Consider the following 17349-nt stretch of genomic DNA (forward strand, 5'->3'; position numbering starts at 1 on the left):
AGATATATTAGTATTAGTATTTACTCAGGAAATCTTAACTATAATAAGTGTAAATAAACATTTTTTTTGTCAAAACTGGCTTTTAACAGATTTCACTAAGGAACCATCTCCTTAGTGGATCTGCTATGACAGGACCAAACCAAATAGGTCCAGATCAATCACCGGAAACCGTTTACTGCTGGAAGCAGCTGCTTGTCTACATTTAGCAAACTCTTTATTACACAGACCTGTTCAATTTCTTTCCAAGAAAAAAATCTAATCAGCCAATTACATGGAAGCAATTCAGTATATTTAGAGATGTAGACATGGCCAGAGAGGACCTTCTGAATTTCAAACCGAGCAGAAGAATGGGTTGTTGATGCCGAATGGGCTGATCTGAATATCCACAATAATCCTGCCTTGTATGAACAGTTCAGGCTGGGGGTGCTGTAATAGTGTGGAGAATTTTTTTTTGTTCACTGTAGTCAAATGGCGCCTACGGTCACCAGATCTCAATCCTCAGCTGACAGTCACCAGACCTCAACCAGATCTCTATCAGCTGCGCAGCTGACAACTCTGCAGCAACTGTGTGACGCTGTCATGTCAGTATGAACCAAAATCTCCCAAAGATGTTTTCAGCACCTCGTTGAATCTATGCCACAAAGAATTAAGGCAGCCATGGAGGTAATAGGGGGTCTACCCCAATACTGATAAGGTGTACCTAATGAAGTGACCACTGAATGTACTTTTAAGAGAAATTTTAATAATTTTGAGTTACTTTAATAAGAAGACAGCTTGGTTGGTTTTCTTGTTAACAACAATTCTGATCACAGAGTGTTAATAATCAATTCTTAGAAGTTTTTTTTCCAAAATATTTGTTTAATGTGTATCCTTATTGTCTCGGAGATTATCTAAGAGTAACTACAATTCAACTGGTCAAAGCTGGACTTTTGTTGCATGTTGTCATATTTTCTCTGCACTTTATTTTATTTATTTATGTATTTTCATTTCTCCACTGCCAAAAAGGGAAAACATTCCTAAAAAAAGAGAACATCTTTTCATTACTGCCTTGATTATCTCAGCTGAGGGACTGTGCATCTTACAGAAAACCATTTAAAAATTTGAATTCACTAAAGCCATTAAATCTCTGGCTCCTCATTTTGGACAGTTCCTGCATGGTCCCGGGCTACAAAGTATTTTTAATGCGTTTCAAATTCAGGAGATTCAGGACGAGCAGAAGGCCCACCAACACTGTGTTCAGCTTGTTTCAGCGAGTCGTAATTTCTGCTTTGAGCTCTTGGACAAATCTCCTGGCAGACTCAAATGACGCTGAATCAAGCTGGACCACAGACGCCTCAGACATTTCCCGTCCAGAAACCTGGCTTCTCTGGCAGCAGAAAGAAATATCTGTCATGTGACCCCACAGCGCCTCCCTCCTCCTACGTTGCCATCCAGTGCATCACTAGTGTAGAGGGTAATCATTACTGTTACTTTGCCACTTAATTTAGTTGGTCTTAAACTTAAGAAAAAGAAAAAAAAAGAGGAGAACAACTTCACCGTTAATTAAAAACATTTCTGTCAGAGAGCCACACGCTGTTGCTGGCTAACTCCTTTCCCAACTGCTCAGAAAGCCTGTTCACTACCTCCTCACATCCATCAGCGCAAAATCACAAGAGTACAGATGTAAGTCACAGTTACAGCTCTCTCAGCTGCTTACTGTAATTTATAAACTGTATGGGGAGAAAGGCAGGGACTCCCTTTAGCAACTGGCATGTGCAGCAAACCTTATGTTTCTGCTCCTTCAGGGCGTGCAGGATATTAGCCACTGTAGCTCTGAGTTGGTCATCGTGCAGCTCATGGCTGATGATGCCAAACAGACTTCTGCAGGAGATTAGCCAGACTGATAATTATATAGAAGCTCCTTGTTGTTGTTGGCACAGTAATGTCTTTGCACGGGCAATTCCCTGCCGAGCAGTACGGCCAAGACACATACTGGGTTGTATTTGCTTGAATGCCTCCTGCACTTTATTTCATACATTATCATTTATAATACAATACAAAAGAAAGAGGTCAAGAATATGAAAAATGTGCAGTGATTTCCAGGGCAGTCACACTCAAAGTTAATTTCTTAAGGAAGCAGATTTTTCCACTAAAGCAAACGCCAAAAAAAAAAGGAATTAGCTTTACGGAGCAGTCGTGAAATTGGGATAAAAGCATTCATCACACTGCTGGCTGCAGTTAAGAAGAGAATTAAGTTCCATCTGTAACATCTTTTTCAAATCCCGCCTTTTTATTGTATGTTGTTTGGATTGGTGTTGGCTTTAATTTTTGCCACAGACTTGCTTTTATTTATTTTTCCCCCTAATTTTAATTTTTGGCTTTATGCAAAAACAGATTAGTAGAGACATCATTTATTGGATGTTCGGCAGCCGTAAAAATGTCACGGTTTACCAAGGAGAGAGATCTTTAAAAGGTGGAGGGTCAATAAATTAGTAGTCAAGAGAAATTAACATTTAAAATCCCATTAACAGAAAGCTGGAGAGCAAGTGTCTCATTCAGTGGCAGTAAATGGAGTTTTAAAAAAAAGAAGAAGAATAGATTAAGAAAGACATAGGAGAACAGAATACAGTCAGCTAGAGTATAATACATTAGCATATAATGAAATTAAACCAGTAGAATAGAGCAGGATACATGCAGCATAGCACTCATAAATTTTACAGTAGGTTATATGAGTCCATACAGTAGACGTGCACAGCCTTCACTTCCCGCCCGTGTCGTCAACACAAATAACTCCGTTTCTATAGAAGACAAGCTGAGGTCACAGCAGATATCAAGCCCTGCCAAGCTGCACACTGTTTCTGTGGCTTAAGCTCTCCACACTCTTGCCATTGTATTGTACGCACTCTCTCACATAAACACACAGGCAGCATTAAACAGCATAAAAAAAATATTATAATAATTCAGTGAGAAGTAAAGCTGTGACCGATGTGGAACTAAATGTCTGCAGAGACACTGGAGCCTATTCTGAGCACACCTGCTGAAATTCTAGTGCAATGTCGGCTGATGTGAGCTTCTCAATTATTTGGCAGTGTGCTGTGCTGCTAGGGGCTTTCAAGGGACATTAGTGATTCACTGAAAATTAGGAAGCGAAACCTCGTAGACTCGTGTTCTTCTGTTGTGTGACAAGCAAAACAGTGCATGTTCAGTCCACCTGACTCGTACTTCGGGATGGTTTCCTCGCTCAGAGCAGTAGCTTTCTGAGTCATCCTCCGGGGGTTGGAAGAATTGTGTCATTTCCTCAAATGCCAACGGCGCATGTGGATGCACATTATGAAATGCATGATACTGTGGGCTATTTGATAGATTCTCAGTCTCCTTCCTTCCTCAACCTCTAACCACAGCAGCAGCTAAAAAATGCAGCTCGCCACTCCTCCACTTTTTCTCACCCCATTTGCCTGATAATAAGCAAGGACACGTCGACTGGAAAATTCTCTGTTTCATCTTTTCTCTTTTGCTAATATGCTGCCTCCCTCTGCATACACTTCAAATTTTCCACAATACCCCCAAGCAATATATTGTTAGTGTTAAGAGTGATAGTAGAGCCTCATCTTGTCCTCTGTTTTTACTACCTCACAGCTAGACAACTGCTTCTCCGGCCCTCTGCCATCACCGCGTCTCCCTCGCCATTTGTGTGGCTGTGAGTCATGTTTTAGAAAGATATTCCAGCGCTTTCACAAGACTTTTCTTCTCGTAATGAGAAGCTGGGAGTCATTTTAGTCCATCCACAAAAGAAGTCATTACACTAGTGTTTATGAAAACTTTTCTTTTTTTCTAGAAACGCTAGAGAAAGTGATTGGGGCCATTCAAGACAGGAGCTGGACCAGTTACAAATGACCGTGCAGCTTGTATCACTGTGTCACACGTTTGCCTCGCTATTTCGGTGTAATGACTTGTCCTGCCGCTGAGATATTAATGCCACAGTTTGACAAGGTATCAAACCACCCAATTAAGCTTTGCTGAAGCGTGCAGCTACAGAGATGAAACTTCCAGAAAAACAACTCAAAGAATTAGTTTGACATTTTGGGAAAAACATGTATTTATTTTCTTGCTGAGAGTCAGATGAGGCGATCGATACTGCTTTCATGTCTGCTTGCTAAAAGCTGCCGGGGTAAAGTTAGCACCAGAGTAGCATAGCATGCAAGAAAACAAGGTAAAGGTGAAAAAAGAAAACAAAAAACTAACAAAAAAAGTACCAGCTCATTAACTGACATATTGGATTTTCTTAATTCCTACGTAAGGACTGTTGCTTAGCTGGATGCTGGACTTTGAAAGCTTCATACAGCAAAAATAATTATGTGTTAGTAAACTTAAATTGCAGCAAAGACAGGTCTCCAGCCACTGTGATGAGCTCAGCTAACCAACAGCTGCCTTATTGCATCAAACGATCTTGCAATCAAAGTTGTTGCAATCATACATGCAACAACTATCTAATCAAACACAAACACATTTAGAGTTGCGATTCCTGATTTTAGAGCACATGTGATGGTACTGTTTTGGTGCTTATTCATAAAGAAACTAAGATTGCAAAATAAAAATAAATTCATAACATTTCACACCAAATGTCTTTTTTAGACATTTACAGTTGCAAATCTTCTAATATTTTGCCACTTTAGATGAACTTTTATGCAACATTAGGAGGCTATACCATCCAGCTGCATCATCAGCATTTTGCAGTCATGCTTCTGCTGACCTGAGGTTTCCGCTAACACCTGAGGGAAATACCTGGTGCTCTAGATGTTAAATGCTCAGATATGTTCACTGCCGAGTCTCTAACTCTGCCTGCTGTTTGAAGTTGAGCAGGTAGCGTATAAAGCCAGTTTATTAAAGCTTTCTGGCTGAAATCAGGTTCCTGTTGCCTCTGAAAACAGGCTGATAAAAAGCACTGTGAAGCAGAACGGTAAAGCTGTAGTAACAACGGGCGAAAAGACACTGTAGCTCGAGCGGCAGACGACAAACCTCACGGGGGTTCAGCATTGCAAGTGCTCATTTTTACATCGCAAGGAGCTGTTTGCTTTGTGGCAACCCAGCAGCAACTAATGAGCCAATATTTGAACAGTTTTGTCCAGATAATTATGTCCAGAGCTTCACTGAGAAGACCACGAGATGCAGGTGTGGGGTTTGCTTTTGTTTTCTCAATACTGTGCAAAAAGTATTCATCTATCCAAGTTCTAAAATATAAAAAGTGCACAAAATGCAGTTACATAAAAATATGAGCTAAAAAAGAAACTGTAGTTGCCCTCATAGCTTTCAAAAATTTCTTCGAGGGGGTTTATCACAGCCTTGCCTAAATGGACTACACCGTTAATGGGTTTCTTCTTGTTATAGTGGGAATGTGAAGCTCAGGAGAAGCCCTGTGCAGGCTCTGTTGACTTTCAGCACATCGCCCTGATTTCCGTCTTGATGATTTGATCTAACAGAATGTCACCAACCTCCCCTCACCCCCACCCCCTCTCTCACCACCATCACCCTCCCCTACCTGGTAGAAGGCTCGCAGGTGTCGATTTAAAATAGAAAAATTCTGGACTCTCAGCATGTGGTCATCTCTCTCACTGTTGTACAGCCGCTCCACCTTGGGGTTTGGATCTCTGGGTGGACACACACAAAAAAACCACACACACACACACAAACAGTGGTTTACACACTGCAGCTTGATCAAACAGCCCAGCAACATTTCTCTCCAGATGAGAAATTCTTATGCAACAGTGCATTTAAGCAGAGTGAATAAAATTTTAATGAGGTCTGAGAAGCAGGCAGTGAGAATCCACATGCAATTATTTGTTGAAATAATGTGGCTTAGGTCGGGCCAAATTAATCAGCCATTGAGCAAATCCTGCCTAAGATCTTGTCTTGCCAGTTAATAGACAAAAGGTTTTCTCCTGCTGAAACTTGAACACGAAGATAAGGGAATCAGTGGAGATGGCTTATAGGATGGCATTACTATAATTTGCTAGAAATTTCAGGACATTGTGCTTAAACACACACGCACTGCAAAACAACATGAGGTTATGAAACCGAGTGTGATAAATGTTACATCACTTTTCATGCAAAAGAAAAAGAACAATGCCAAGTGTTTGCAACCATGTTAGCACCTCTCTGAGGCTGTGCTGTGGCACACCATAAAGCATAAGGGAAAATGTTTACCAGTTAGCATGATAGGGTTCTTAAATTACCATCAAACACAAAGTGAGGGTTGGTATTTTGGGAGATATCTGCGCATAAATCAAAGAAAAACTACAAAGTGGACGCGAAAAGTGATGGTGCCGCATTAAATATCACAAAATTAAGACTCACTCTGAGCAAAACTCGAGTTTCTGTCCCTTGAGTCATGCTGTCAGTTAAACTAAGCTGAAGTATTTTAGTGCACAACATTACACTGAGGGATTTTCTGCCTTTATTTAATAGCTGGATGGCTGTAAAAGGGCTGGATGCAACTACCACACTGCCAATACGTCCCAGTGGTCACTCAAAACACTGCAATAAAAAGAAAATCATCTACAGCCCTTAAATTATTCTCCTGTTGCTCTATTATATATTAATATAGTGTCCTCCTATTACTCTTTCTATTATTAATGTGACTGTTTATTTGTTTAAGTGACATCATTACAGCGTACAAACTGTGCGGCCTGCAACCCAGAAGGAAACCAGGACATTAAAAAAGCTTCTGTGGTTCATGCACGGTGCAAGAACCATTATAGAAGCAGGCAAGACTTCCAGGCATACAGATAAAGGTGTTGTTGATTTTTTCCAGTTGTCAGTAACGTTACTACAACAAAAAATCACATCCATACAAACAGGCATTTTCTCCATATTATAAAAAGAGAGGTGTAAAATTATTGGCAGGACACAGCTGCTCACAAGGTCAGTTTGCACTCTTTCTATTATCCCACACACTGTCCATCACCTTAACTCACTTCACTTAAGTTACATAAGCATCTCAATCACCAGGCCACCAGGGTGCCCAATTTCAGTGCTTTTTAATGGCTTTCACTCAAAAAGCAAAAAAAAAAGCTGCCATGGAGTTTAAGCAAAGAATGGGTTGTGTGTACATTTCAGCATTTGAGATTGCCGATAAAAGCCACAGGCACTTTTTTGCAACTAATTGCAAGGTTGAACGGTTTATATTTTCCATTTACAAATGAGCACTTATGCTTTTATTATTTTACATTTATATTATTACATTTAAAAGCAGACTGACTGGGTAAAGTTTGCAAAAGTTTATCAAGTTATCTTTTCCCCCTCTCTAATAGTCACGTTTATTGCAGTGTCCACAGCTAGGAAGCAGTGAAAGTGAGAAAATGTTGATGAATCTTACATGACCCTCATGACCTCATTGAGGAAAATCCCATTGGTCAGCCTCAGGTAGCGGTCTCGGGCGCTCTGCGAAACAGAGTTCACTTCCATGTACTGGCTGTAGTGAGGTGCACCGTCCTCACTCTCCACCATATTCTCAAACAGGAGCACCTATGAGAGACAGACAGAGATGATCTTGTGTGGTGACCAAAGACAAGGAAGAACCGGCACAGGAGCAGAAAATAGACACAGAGATGGGCTGAGGGAAAATTTTCACACAGGAAGTCACTTGAGTCTGTGCACCTGTCCGAACAGGTGGGATCTGTGCGCTCACACTGGGAAGCACTTCACAGCGACAGCCAGCCAAGCAGGACTGCAGCCAAGGTTTCTCTCTCGCTCGCTCCTAAGACGACTTGTGCCAATGCAAACTGCAATATAATGAGGTTTATTCCCACCTGCACCTTCTAAAAACTGCACCGTAGGTAAACAAAGTAACAAGCCAGAGTTGGTCTCAGCTGATGAGGTGATACAGAGGAGACTGAGATGCGGAGGATAACAACTGGGTTGGGTGGCAAGGGATCCCTTCAGGGTGAAAAATCTCATGTCAGTGAAAAAATGACCTGCTGAAGTGCCCTCAAGAAAAAAACACAAACCTCTTCCAAGTCCTGTTGAACCTGACATCTTAACCAGCCCCCTCTTTGGAAAGGGGAAACAACAGCCAATGAGAACATCCCTATAAGACTTAGTGATCACATTATCCAAGCAGAGATCATTAACCAGAAGGGGGAGACTCGGTGACTTGCCATGTGGAAAAGCCAGCTGGGAATTCAGTGTGTTACAGCTGTAGTTGGTTTAAGAGAGCGCATACTCTACGACTTTGCGTTATTTTGAAATCAGAAGCAGCCCAAGGACACGGAAGTGTCAAGGCTGGGAGAGAAAAAGTTGGTTATTAAGAGGCGAGGGAAGCTGCCAAAAGGAGAAGTGTTTGCTTTTCTGTACACAACAGAAAAAAAGGCAGGGTCGAGGCTGTTTGTGTTATTTATTCAAGTTTTATATGTATTCTGACGAACGGAACTGGAAAACAGACTGGTCTAAAAAATTTCACAAGCTTTCTGACTAGAAATTATACAGACTTTACTACAGAGTTGGTCACCGGCTAAGTCGGATTTTGTAATTTTTTTCTCACAGTTTTACACCCTCCTGTTTTATTCTCCCCTCTGCGCCTCTATAAATGATGACCTTTTCTCTAACTCAAAGTGATAAATGATAAATGACGTACCCATTGCGCCAACGCACTTTCCATGAATTCCTCTATTATCTCCTTAATGCTGGACTCCATTGTTGTGGCACGAGGGCTGTGAAACACTACAGAAGACAGCTAATTAAAGAATATCACCAACGCGGTGTATGTAATGAATCAGAGACAGAGAATCCATCTTGCGTCAAGTGAAGTAGTTTGACATTTGTGCGGCCCTTCTTCCCCTCCCTCTACCTCGTTTGCTGTCTCTTCCTCTCTGACTGCGTGTGTCAGTTAGTTTCATTGCAAAACCACACCGGAATTTTTCAAACGCACATGTTGAGGGTTTTTTTTTTTTTTAAAACACACCCTCAATACTTCACACAACACACACAAATACGGAAATATTTTTCTTGAGTACCGCAGAAAACTAGAGTGCAAAAAAGGGACATTGTAACTTCGCAGAGGTGAAATATTAGGCCTATTTCCTCCTCTGCGTATTTATGTGCACATTTCCCTTAAATGTGTGTTTTTACGCCATTATTTGCCTCGGTATCGATTTGTTTTGACCTTAGACATGACATGTTGATCTAATGTGTGTTAAAAATAAGAAGGCTTCCACTTGAAGTTGTCAGAGGTTTAGTGTCTCCAATGTTCACCAGGCGTTCAGCTGCGCTCCAAGCACTGTGCAATAGTGACCTCTGGTGCTTCAAAAGGAAAGTTCATGCTTTCACATATTATTAATTACATCATCAAAGGGGAAGTGAGCTTCCTTACTTTGAGCTAGCTGCTGTGTACAATGCATCGCAGTATTTTCCATTCTATAGCTGGCTAAACCTGTGGTATAAGCCTTCATCTCTCAAGGCTTTGATGGCGGACTGCAAGTAAATGGACAGGGGCGTTCCTAAGATTTTTTAGGTGGGGTTGATCAAACGCAGAGCAGGGTGGGACCACAGGAAATGAGTATATTTAAGCAGAAAATGAAACCATTAGTGCAGAAAACACGGGGCACAACTTTCAGGTCCATGTCCAGCCCTGTGTTCTACTTATTATGTAATTTATTACGTGAAAAGTGGTGCTGCACAAGACTTTAAATAGCTTCTTTTTTATATATATATACTGGATATTTGTTTTGCAAAAGTGGAAAAACAGTAACTTAACTAAAAGTTAAGTAAAAACTTCCCTATTAGAAATGATATGCTGTATACTGTATAATGTTCTCATTGTGTCTACTCTTCAGATTCATGTAAATACTAGATATAAATGTTTGTTTCTTAAATGCTGCAGCTCGATGTGATTTTAATTACTTGTGTATTGCTGATCAATAACAATAGCATGCTCAATAATCCAAGTAAGGAAATCTCAGAAAACTCATTCTGTTCATCTGGACGTTGCCTTTTCAGGAGGAGAAACATCTCGTCAGTCATTCAAGTGAGTTCTTCGGTCTGTTCTTTCCTTATAAGGCTGGGGAAGGCAAGCAGCTGAGACTAGCTTGGATGGGTGACAAAACATAGAATTAATTTTCTATAAAGAAACTACAACTTTAAAATAAATAGCATGGAGTCCAATAACTGCACTCCAAATAGAGCAGAAGCAGAAAGTAGCACAACATAGAAATACTACTTCTGTAAAGTACTTGAGTAAATGTACTAAGTTACATTCCCATTGATCCCATCCACGCATCTCATCTGATGGTGGTGGGCATTGTAGGACTTATAATACTCTAGGACTTTTTCAGTACTTATAATGTGTCTGTTAAAATGATGGTGGTTGACTTTTTTTTTATGTTTTATCATTATTTCCTGAAGTGGCTGTTACATTTTCTAACTCAAGCTGTATTTGTCAACGACGCAAGGTTTAGCCTGCTATAAAGAAGAGTGATGATTTGTTGTTCTTATTGTGCAATGCTTTATCAAAGCATGACATGGAGAGTGGATGTGCATAATAGTAGATTCTTTCTGGGTTTTGCACACAGGCTTCAAAAAAAGATACCAAGGGAAAGATATCATTGAAAAGCTGCCAAAAGGAAGCTGTTAGAAGATGAATGTGATCTGAAGATATGTGCAAATCATTATCATCATAGTTTCTGTACAGTCTCACATGCCCTTAATGGTCCGCACAAGGCTTCTTCTTTATGTAATTAGGGAAATTTTATAAGGCCTGATGAGCAAAAGGCAAATTTTAGAACATTTTTTCCATGTATTTTAATAATGTATTAATTTTATGATCCAATTTAAGATTTTATGATACAATTTCTTTGGAGGTCAGAACTGAGAAATGGACTGTAATGCTTGCTCCTTTGTTAATCTCTGCTTATTTGAAAAAGAAAATATTTTATTTTCTGCAACCACTAAATGGATGCTTATATATTTGGAATCAAATAAGACATTCGTGGAAAATAGTCTGTGATACAGTTTTATTTAGGAAGGTTGAGCACACATTGGATATACCTGCAGCTTGGACAGATCACCATATTTGTATATATAAATATATTTTGCCACAAAAAGGATTTATAGACTGTTCGTCTATGTAAAATAGTTTCCAACATGTTGCATCAGTGTGCTGTTTATGCCAGAGTGTGTTCCTGTGTGCTGTCAGGGTGTGCTGACACTGCTTGTGCAGCAGTTCTGGGATTAACTGCACCAGGATTATCAGATTGTTTCAGAGCTGCCAGAACAGACACGATGACAGCTTCATATAGGGCACCGCACACACATATGCACGCAAACACGCACACTTAATCCAACTCTCCTTGCTGAACTCAGATAACCATTGTCATATTCAAACGTGCCTCTGTTTTAGGACATGTACAAAAGGAAGCCGACACTACAAAGCAGTTAAAAACTTCTACTTTTAATATATAATTCATGTGCATTGCCAGTTTAACAGGTTCCTAAGCATTTCATTGCAGATTAGTACAAACTACAGCTGTGGGATGAATGTTACAGTGCACACGGGATGAACTTGTGAATCTGAGCCCAAAAATTGTTAAAAATTGTTAAATATGTTTTCGTGTTTAAGCTAAACCTGTTTAAACTGACTTTTCTAGAAACAACAAGATGTACTACACATCTCCTGAACAGATTCGTAGACGGTGACACATGCATGATGTCCTGCACAGAGGAGATGTTTGTTTTGGTGTCTGTGCAGGGCTTGATAAGATTCCCTGTGTGTTGCCCTGTTTTGGCCATGTGCGAGGGAGCTGCAGCTGCTGCTTTTGGTGGTACATAAATCAAGCCTAATGTGTCAAAACCCAAATGGTGCCCTACTTGCCACCACCCAACTCACACAACCAAAACAAAAAAAAAAAGCACTGACACATCCTCCCCCCTTGCATCTCTTCCTCCTGAGCTTGTGTTTTTAAAAACATTTCTCCCTTTAGCTGGCAGGGGAGGGAGTAGGGGAGGCAGCCTTCTCCGTGGTGTTATCAGCTGGCTTCTCTGCGTCTTCAGCCCCGGGGGATCCTTCGGCGGCCGAGGGGTCAACCTGCGCAAACTTCAAGATGTTGAGGACATTCGCTTTAACATCCTCAAAGGTCTCCTTCACACCCTTCTCCAGGAGATAACCCACACTTTCACCCTCGGGGTCCTCCAGAGCCGTGGCTCCCTCCACAGCCGTCTGCAAGTACCTCAGGCTCACCAGCACTGACATCTGCGGAGACAGAAGCAATAAAGATACTGTGAAATCAGGGTGTAAAATCTGTGCTCGCAGACAGTTTTTATCACAAAACGAGATGGTCAAAGGGTTTCGTAAGTTCACCAAAAAAAAAAAAAAATGAAGAGAGGCATCAACTTTAATACATCACGTAATTTTAAAGCTGCTGGGTGATCACACTCTGAAGGACTTTTATTCTGTTCAGCTGAAGTTTGTGTGGATGTATTTGAACTCTGTGTTTCTGACAGCTTGTACTGTGTTATATATGTGAGAGACAGTTATACACATTTTTTCTGATTTTGAATTCACTGTGGAAGTATTATCAGCATTATTACACATTATTTTATTTTTTTCTGTAGGATTGTAACAATAAACATGGTTTTACTTAAAATATTTACATTTATCTTGGAGCGATGATGTTCATAAACCATGTTGGGGGGGGGAATGATTATTTCAGAAGGGGTGTTATGTTTATATTTTCTTAGTTTTTAAACTGGAGAAATCTTACTTCCAGCCTTCATATTGGATTTTGCAATCTGAAGCTTTTTCAAAGTCAAATCACTGTAAAAGTTAATAGTTAAATTAAATCTCCATCTGATCGTTTTCATACAGCCATACAGACACATTGTGTCCGGTTTGTTTCCCAAAATTGTGAGATCCAGTTTTGACTGAATATTTGCAGCAGTCTTCAGGACAACAATGTAGTGGTGATGCAGGAGTACAAAATATTTTTAGTATTATCTCATGCTTCCTCTTCCATTTTTTGTCTGCTGTTCAGATTCAGAACAGGTTTTGTTAAAGTAATGTCTTAATGCCTTGGCATGCCAAAGTGGACTAGAAAAACCATGCCGCTGGTCTGTTGAGGTATAGACTGTGTAATTGGCTGGTTGGAGCGTATAACAGTGCTGTGTTGAACATAAGAAAGAACTTCCTGTCACAAGCTTAGTTTGGCTATTTAAACATGTGCTGTCAATGCTGGCATTTTGCAAAGGAATGAAAGTGCATGTTTGATTAAAAGTTGGAAATCAATGTAAACCAGTGAGCTCTTTCTTTCTGTCGGTTGTCATGGCAGTGTGTGCGTCGGTAGACAGTCATCATTTAAAATTCTGTTTTTTGCTTCTTCTTTCTTTGTGTGTGTGTGTGTGTGTGTGTGTGTGTGTGTGTGTGTGAGTGTGTGAGTGTACAGAATAATTTGAGCACTCCTTTCCAAACTCAAGGAAGTCAAAGAAGAATTATAGAATAGCATGACAATAATAACATAATAACAGCTGTTTGGATTTTTTTTTTTTTTTATTCACCTGTATTAGGATGACTGACAGCACACCAGGGCCAGTTGAATTCATCATCTCCATATAGTAGTCGGTCAGAGCCTGCCTACAGCCGCGGCTGTACAGGTTGAGCTCCTCTGCTTGGTAGTCATAGCTGTAGTGAGCGCTGTTATCTGTCAGGTGGTACTGCAGGCAGGGGCGTGGGGAGGCCGGGTTACAGCAGCTGAAAGGAACGCCATCCAGCAGGTAACGGCCATCCACGTTACTCCTGATACGACTGTAAACAGATGAAGGAGAGAAAGTGTGAAAACCACCAAGAGAGACAGATTAAAAAACAGTGAAGTGAGAGAAGAGCAAGAGGAAGAGAAGTAAGGAGATAAAGTCATCTTAAAACCAGTTAAAGGCCGACTTTTAGCTCAGAGCAGCACCTCTATACAAGTGTCATCATGTCACAACCTCTCTGTTTGTTCATTCCTTTTCACTTCCCTATCTTTGACCAACCTTTCTCTGCTTGCTGTACCACCAACCTTTTCATCGATGCCTATCATTCTCTTCAAAAGTAAAGGCCAGATCTATTTTTAATATAGTCTTCCTCTACCCTTAATATCATTTCTCTCTCTCTCTTTCTCTGTCTGACATATTGCTTGACCTTTCTGGATGTGAAGTCTGCTTATCTCTCACTCATATAGACCTCTATTTTCTTTGCTTCTCTTCGCTGTATACCCCTCATCAGTCCACCTTTTTCTCTTTCTTTCTGTGGATCATCATTCACTCACTCCTTGACGTCCTTGGAGGTGAAGTCCAGATATCTATTGCTGACCCACTGAACCTCAAACCAGTCCTTGAAGTTGTTGTTTCCACAGCAGCGGAACTCCATCTGCAGACGATCAATGGTCTCCTTTTGAAAACAGCGGCCGGGCACGTCTGTGTCCTTGTAGAAGCGGATCCCATTCCTCAGTCCCACCTGACATTGAAGAGAGAAAAGTGAAGGAAGGAGAAGGTGTTATCTTTAAAAGTTGTTGGAGTTTCAGAGCAGTTTGAGCTGGTTTTAAAAATAATGTTTGATTGTTGGTCAAATTTCAACTTATCGGGAAGCAGATGTTTCCTAATGTTTTGCTTGACACTGGAGGTAAACTACTTATACCCTCCTTTTAATCTTTACCCAGCCCAGTGAACCCACCTTCAGGGACTCCTCCAGACGTCCCTGCAGGGCATAGCTGAGCACCACCACAGCAAGAAGGAGACAACAGAGTAGCACAGCTACAGTAAACCAGGCCATCAGGAGCAACTTCCAACGGGGGAACCGGCTCGCATCCAGGGAGTCCTGACACACACGAGTGGCAACCCAGTTGGTGCCAATGGAGACCAGGCCCACCATCATCAGGATGTTGGGCACCACATGGATCTCTGTGTTGTCCATCACCTCAATAGAAGAAGAGCAAAGTCAAAGATAATACTTGGCACAACACTGGCAGTCGGCTGCAGGTCTCTTTGTCATTTCCTCCACTCAATTTAGAAGGCAATAATCCTCTGTTCAATTATCCTTATCTAGTCTAAAATGACCTTGGCAGCCAAAAGATTCAATTAGCTGCAAAGTCTACATGGAAATATGATGATAAATTTAATCCATTGCCCGTGTTACTGCAGAAGTCAATTATGGACTGAGTTTATTATTGACTGAGTTTGCAAAAGCCTGCCAGCCACAAAGCACCTTTGCCCAATTGTTGTCTTAAATTTACCATTAAAAAATACCTTACATTTACAGTCCGGTGGCGCCACTGTCTAACATGATCCTGTAAAATCTGTCCAGCCAGCTTGGCTTTAGGACAAATAATCTCTCTAAATGATATTGCAAAGAAATATTTTAAGCTCCATGTGGAATACTCAGTATTGTCACTGAGTGCAGTAGAGAGCAAAACAGAGTATACAAATGAGGTATTTGTCTACAGATGATAAAGGAGGATTATGCTCTAATGAATCATTTGTTAGAGCCTTAGCTTCCTGATTCCATTTCATTGGTCAGAGAGCAAATATGTCTTCTGTTTTTCACAGCCATTCACCAACACTTTGGGAAAAATGATTACCTTGCAGGTAAGAGCACGTCTCACTTTAGATCAATAAATATGTGAAGGCATCCTTTCATGGCTGCTTTCCTGTGAATATCAGTTCACTAAGTCTGTCTAATTGATCACTGATCAATTAAGACAAATGGCTACAGTGCTTAAACAAAATGCACCATCCTTGTAGAGGTCATGGCACACACACACTAATGATTTTCATGGGAAAAGTGCTGACATTACAAAGAAGCCTTTCAGCAAACTGCACCTACGTGACTTAACATGCATGAATGTGCATGTTTACACTTGCGTGCTGTGTGTTTGTATTTGTCAATTAAACGCTGAAGCTAAGTTTCAAAAAAGAGTGACACAGCAGGCTCAGTAAACAACACCTAGCAAAGGCAGATGCCTGGGCATACAATCCTATATTTGTTCAACCTTTAATACATTCATGCACTAGATGTCAGCTCCACCTGGCCTTCTAGCTTGCGTTGCTTCATGTGTGTGTTTGCATCCATGCAAGCATCGCTTTCTGTACCTCGGCCCTACGAAGCAGCTCTGTCTTAAGGTAAACACCAAGACAAAAGATGAAGGCCCCACTCATCACTGCCAGCCAGGACATCAGCCACAGGCCCTGGGCCAGACGAACCCGCCTCTGCTGGGTGAACGTAATTTTCAGCAGCATGGCTCACTATTATGCACAGGCCAGCACAGAGAAAAGAGAAAAAAGAAAGAGAGAGGGAGCTGGATGGAGCAGAGCAAGTCTATTCTGGTCAAAACTGAGGCTATCCAGAGGTGGCCAACTGCATTTATGGAGACAAACCCAAGGGAGTTCAGAAGACGATGGACTCAGTGTTGTTGGATTGGTCAGTGGTCAGTCCAGGCCTGGTCGTTTGATTAGTTATTAGTGCGTTGAGCTCATCTAAGTTGTTCCAAGTGGAGGGGATAAGCAGGTATATCCCTGAGATGGTAGAGGACAAAGTCGACCTTAGAGGATAATCCAAAAACTTTCACTGGGTTGACGAAATGTCTCAAAAAGTTGTTTTTTTCTTAAATAATCCAAATCCGTGCGGAGGAGAAATGTGAGAAAAGTGGTTATTATTAAATTATGGTGGAAAAGTGATAATCCTTTTCACAAATATTACAGATGTTTCCCTCAAGCAAGTGGTCACAACGCCGCAGTCCCCCCTCCAAGCTGAAATCAGGGATTTCTTCCTCTTGATGTGATATTGTCTTTTGATGGCGCCCCTCCGGGTCTGTGCGTATGCGGCGCCCCCCTAAACCGCGGTACCCATGGTTGGAGGACACAGACAACTGGCCAAAGTCGAGAGTTTGGAACCGTAATCCTCACAGTAGAGTCCCTGGGATCCTATTAGAGCCCAGGAACCAATGGGAAAGCAGGCCAGTGTCTGATCAGCAAACTTATCTGATGGACTCATAGTATGGGAGGGTCTATTGAACTATTATTACAGGTGAATTTACCTGAAGCCCATCAACACAGGCTTGGAAGTCTGAGGAAATAAACACAGGAAATATGTATTACTGTTTACCTAAGAGCAAGAGTACGGTGGGGTCCAGGAGTATGGAACAAAATCCAATTTACTGTCAGCATCACTCAGAGTTTTCACTGAGCCAAGATATTTTATGCAGTTAGAGAAGAAAAAATCTAATACATTTGGAATAGGCCCACACATATCAGGTTATACTTGAAATACAACTGGAACATATGGTATAGTTTATCTTTTACAATGCTCTCAGTTTATGCACTAAAACCATTATTCTCATAATAATTTGTAACCTTAAC

General features: G+C 41.0%; 2 protein-coding genes across 3 annotated transcripts in view; both read right to left on the reverse strand.

The window, feature by feature from the left end:
* The window catches only part of ccdc88b (coiled-coil domain containing 88B), a 57662-nt gene extending 48777 nt beyond the window's left edge, over window positions 1-8885 (reverse strand). The window contains exons 1-4 of the mRNA XM_005467538.4: window positions 8822-8885; window positions 8609-8694; window positions 7352-7500; window positions 5516-5624 (exon numbers count right to left, since the gene is read on the reverse strand). Coding sequence (XP_005467595.2) covers window positions 5516-5624; window positions 7352-7500; window positions 8609-8694; window positions 8822-8870 — 393 coding nt within the window. The 5' untranslated portion in view covers window positions 8871-8885. The remainder of the gene's footprint in view (window positions 1-5515; window positions 5625-7351; window positions 7501-8608; window positions 8695-8821) is intronic.
* Window positions 8886-10965: 2080 nt separating this feature from the next.
* Window positions 10966-16889, reverse strand: rom1b (retinal outer segment membrane protein 1b). 2 transcript variants are annotated; one of them, XM_005467540.3, is made up of 6 exons: window positions 16369-16889; window positions 16084-16236; window positions 14669-14911; window positions 14265-14452; window positions 13519-13765; window positions 10966-12217 (listed from the first exon to the last, which is right to left on the reverse strand). In XM_005467540.3, the coding sequence occupies exons 2-6, from the start codon at window positions 16228-16230 to the stop codon at window positions 11945-11947; spliced, it is 1098 nt and encodes a 365-aa protein (XP_005467597.1). In that variant the 5' UTR covers window positions 16231-16236; window positions 16369-16889; the 3' UTR covers window positions 10966-11944. The 2 variants fall into 2 exon arrangements, with proteins under 2 accessions (XP_005467597.1, XP_003444780.1); XM_003444732.4 differs by having other exon boundaries at window positions 16084-16889.
* Window positions 16890-17349: the final 460 nt, after the last annotated feature.

The sequence above is a fragment of the Oreochromis niloticus genome, linkage group LG2 (genome assembly GCF_001858045.2).
Source record: "Oreochromis niloticus isolate F11D_XX linkage group LG2, O_niloticus_UMD_NMBU, whole genome shotgun sequence".
Classification (NCBI taxonomy): domain Eukaryota; kingdom Metazoa; phylum Chordata; class Actinopteri; order Cichliformes; family Cichlidae; genus Oreochromis; species Oreochromis niloticus.

Bases quoted from the DNA above. Each gene is read 5' to 3' on its own strand.
- rom1b (XM_005467540.3), bottom strand. From the start codon at position 16,230: ATGCTGCTGAAAATTACGTTCACCCAGCAGAGGCGGGTTCGTCTGGCC. The intron at 14,912-16,083 runs GTACAGAAAGCG...TCTTCTATTGAG, and splicing joins AGCTGCTTCGTAGGGCCGAG to GTGATGGACAACACAGAGAT. The intron at 12,218-13,518 runs GTGAATAAAAAA...CTGTCTCCGCAG, and splicing joins TGTCAGTCATCCTAATACAG to ATGTCAGTGCTGGTGAGCCT.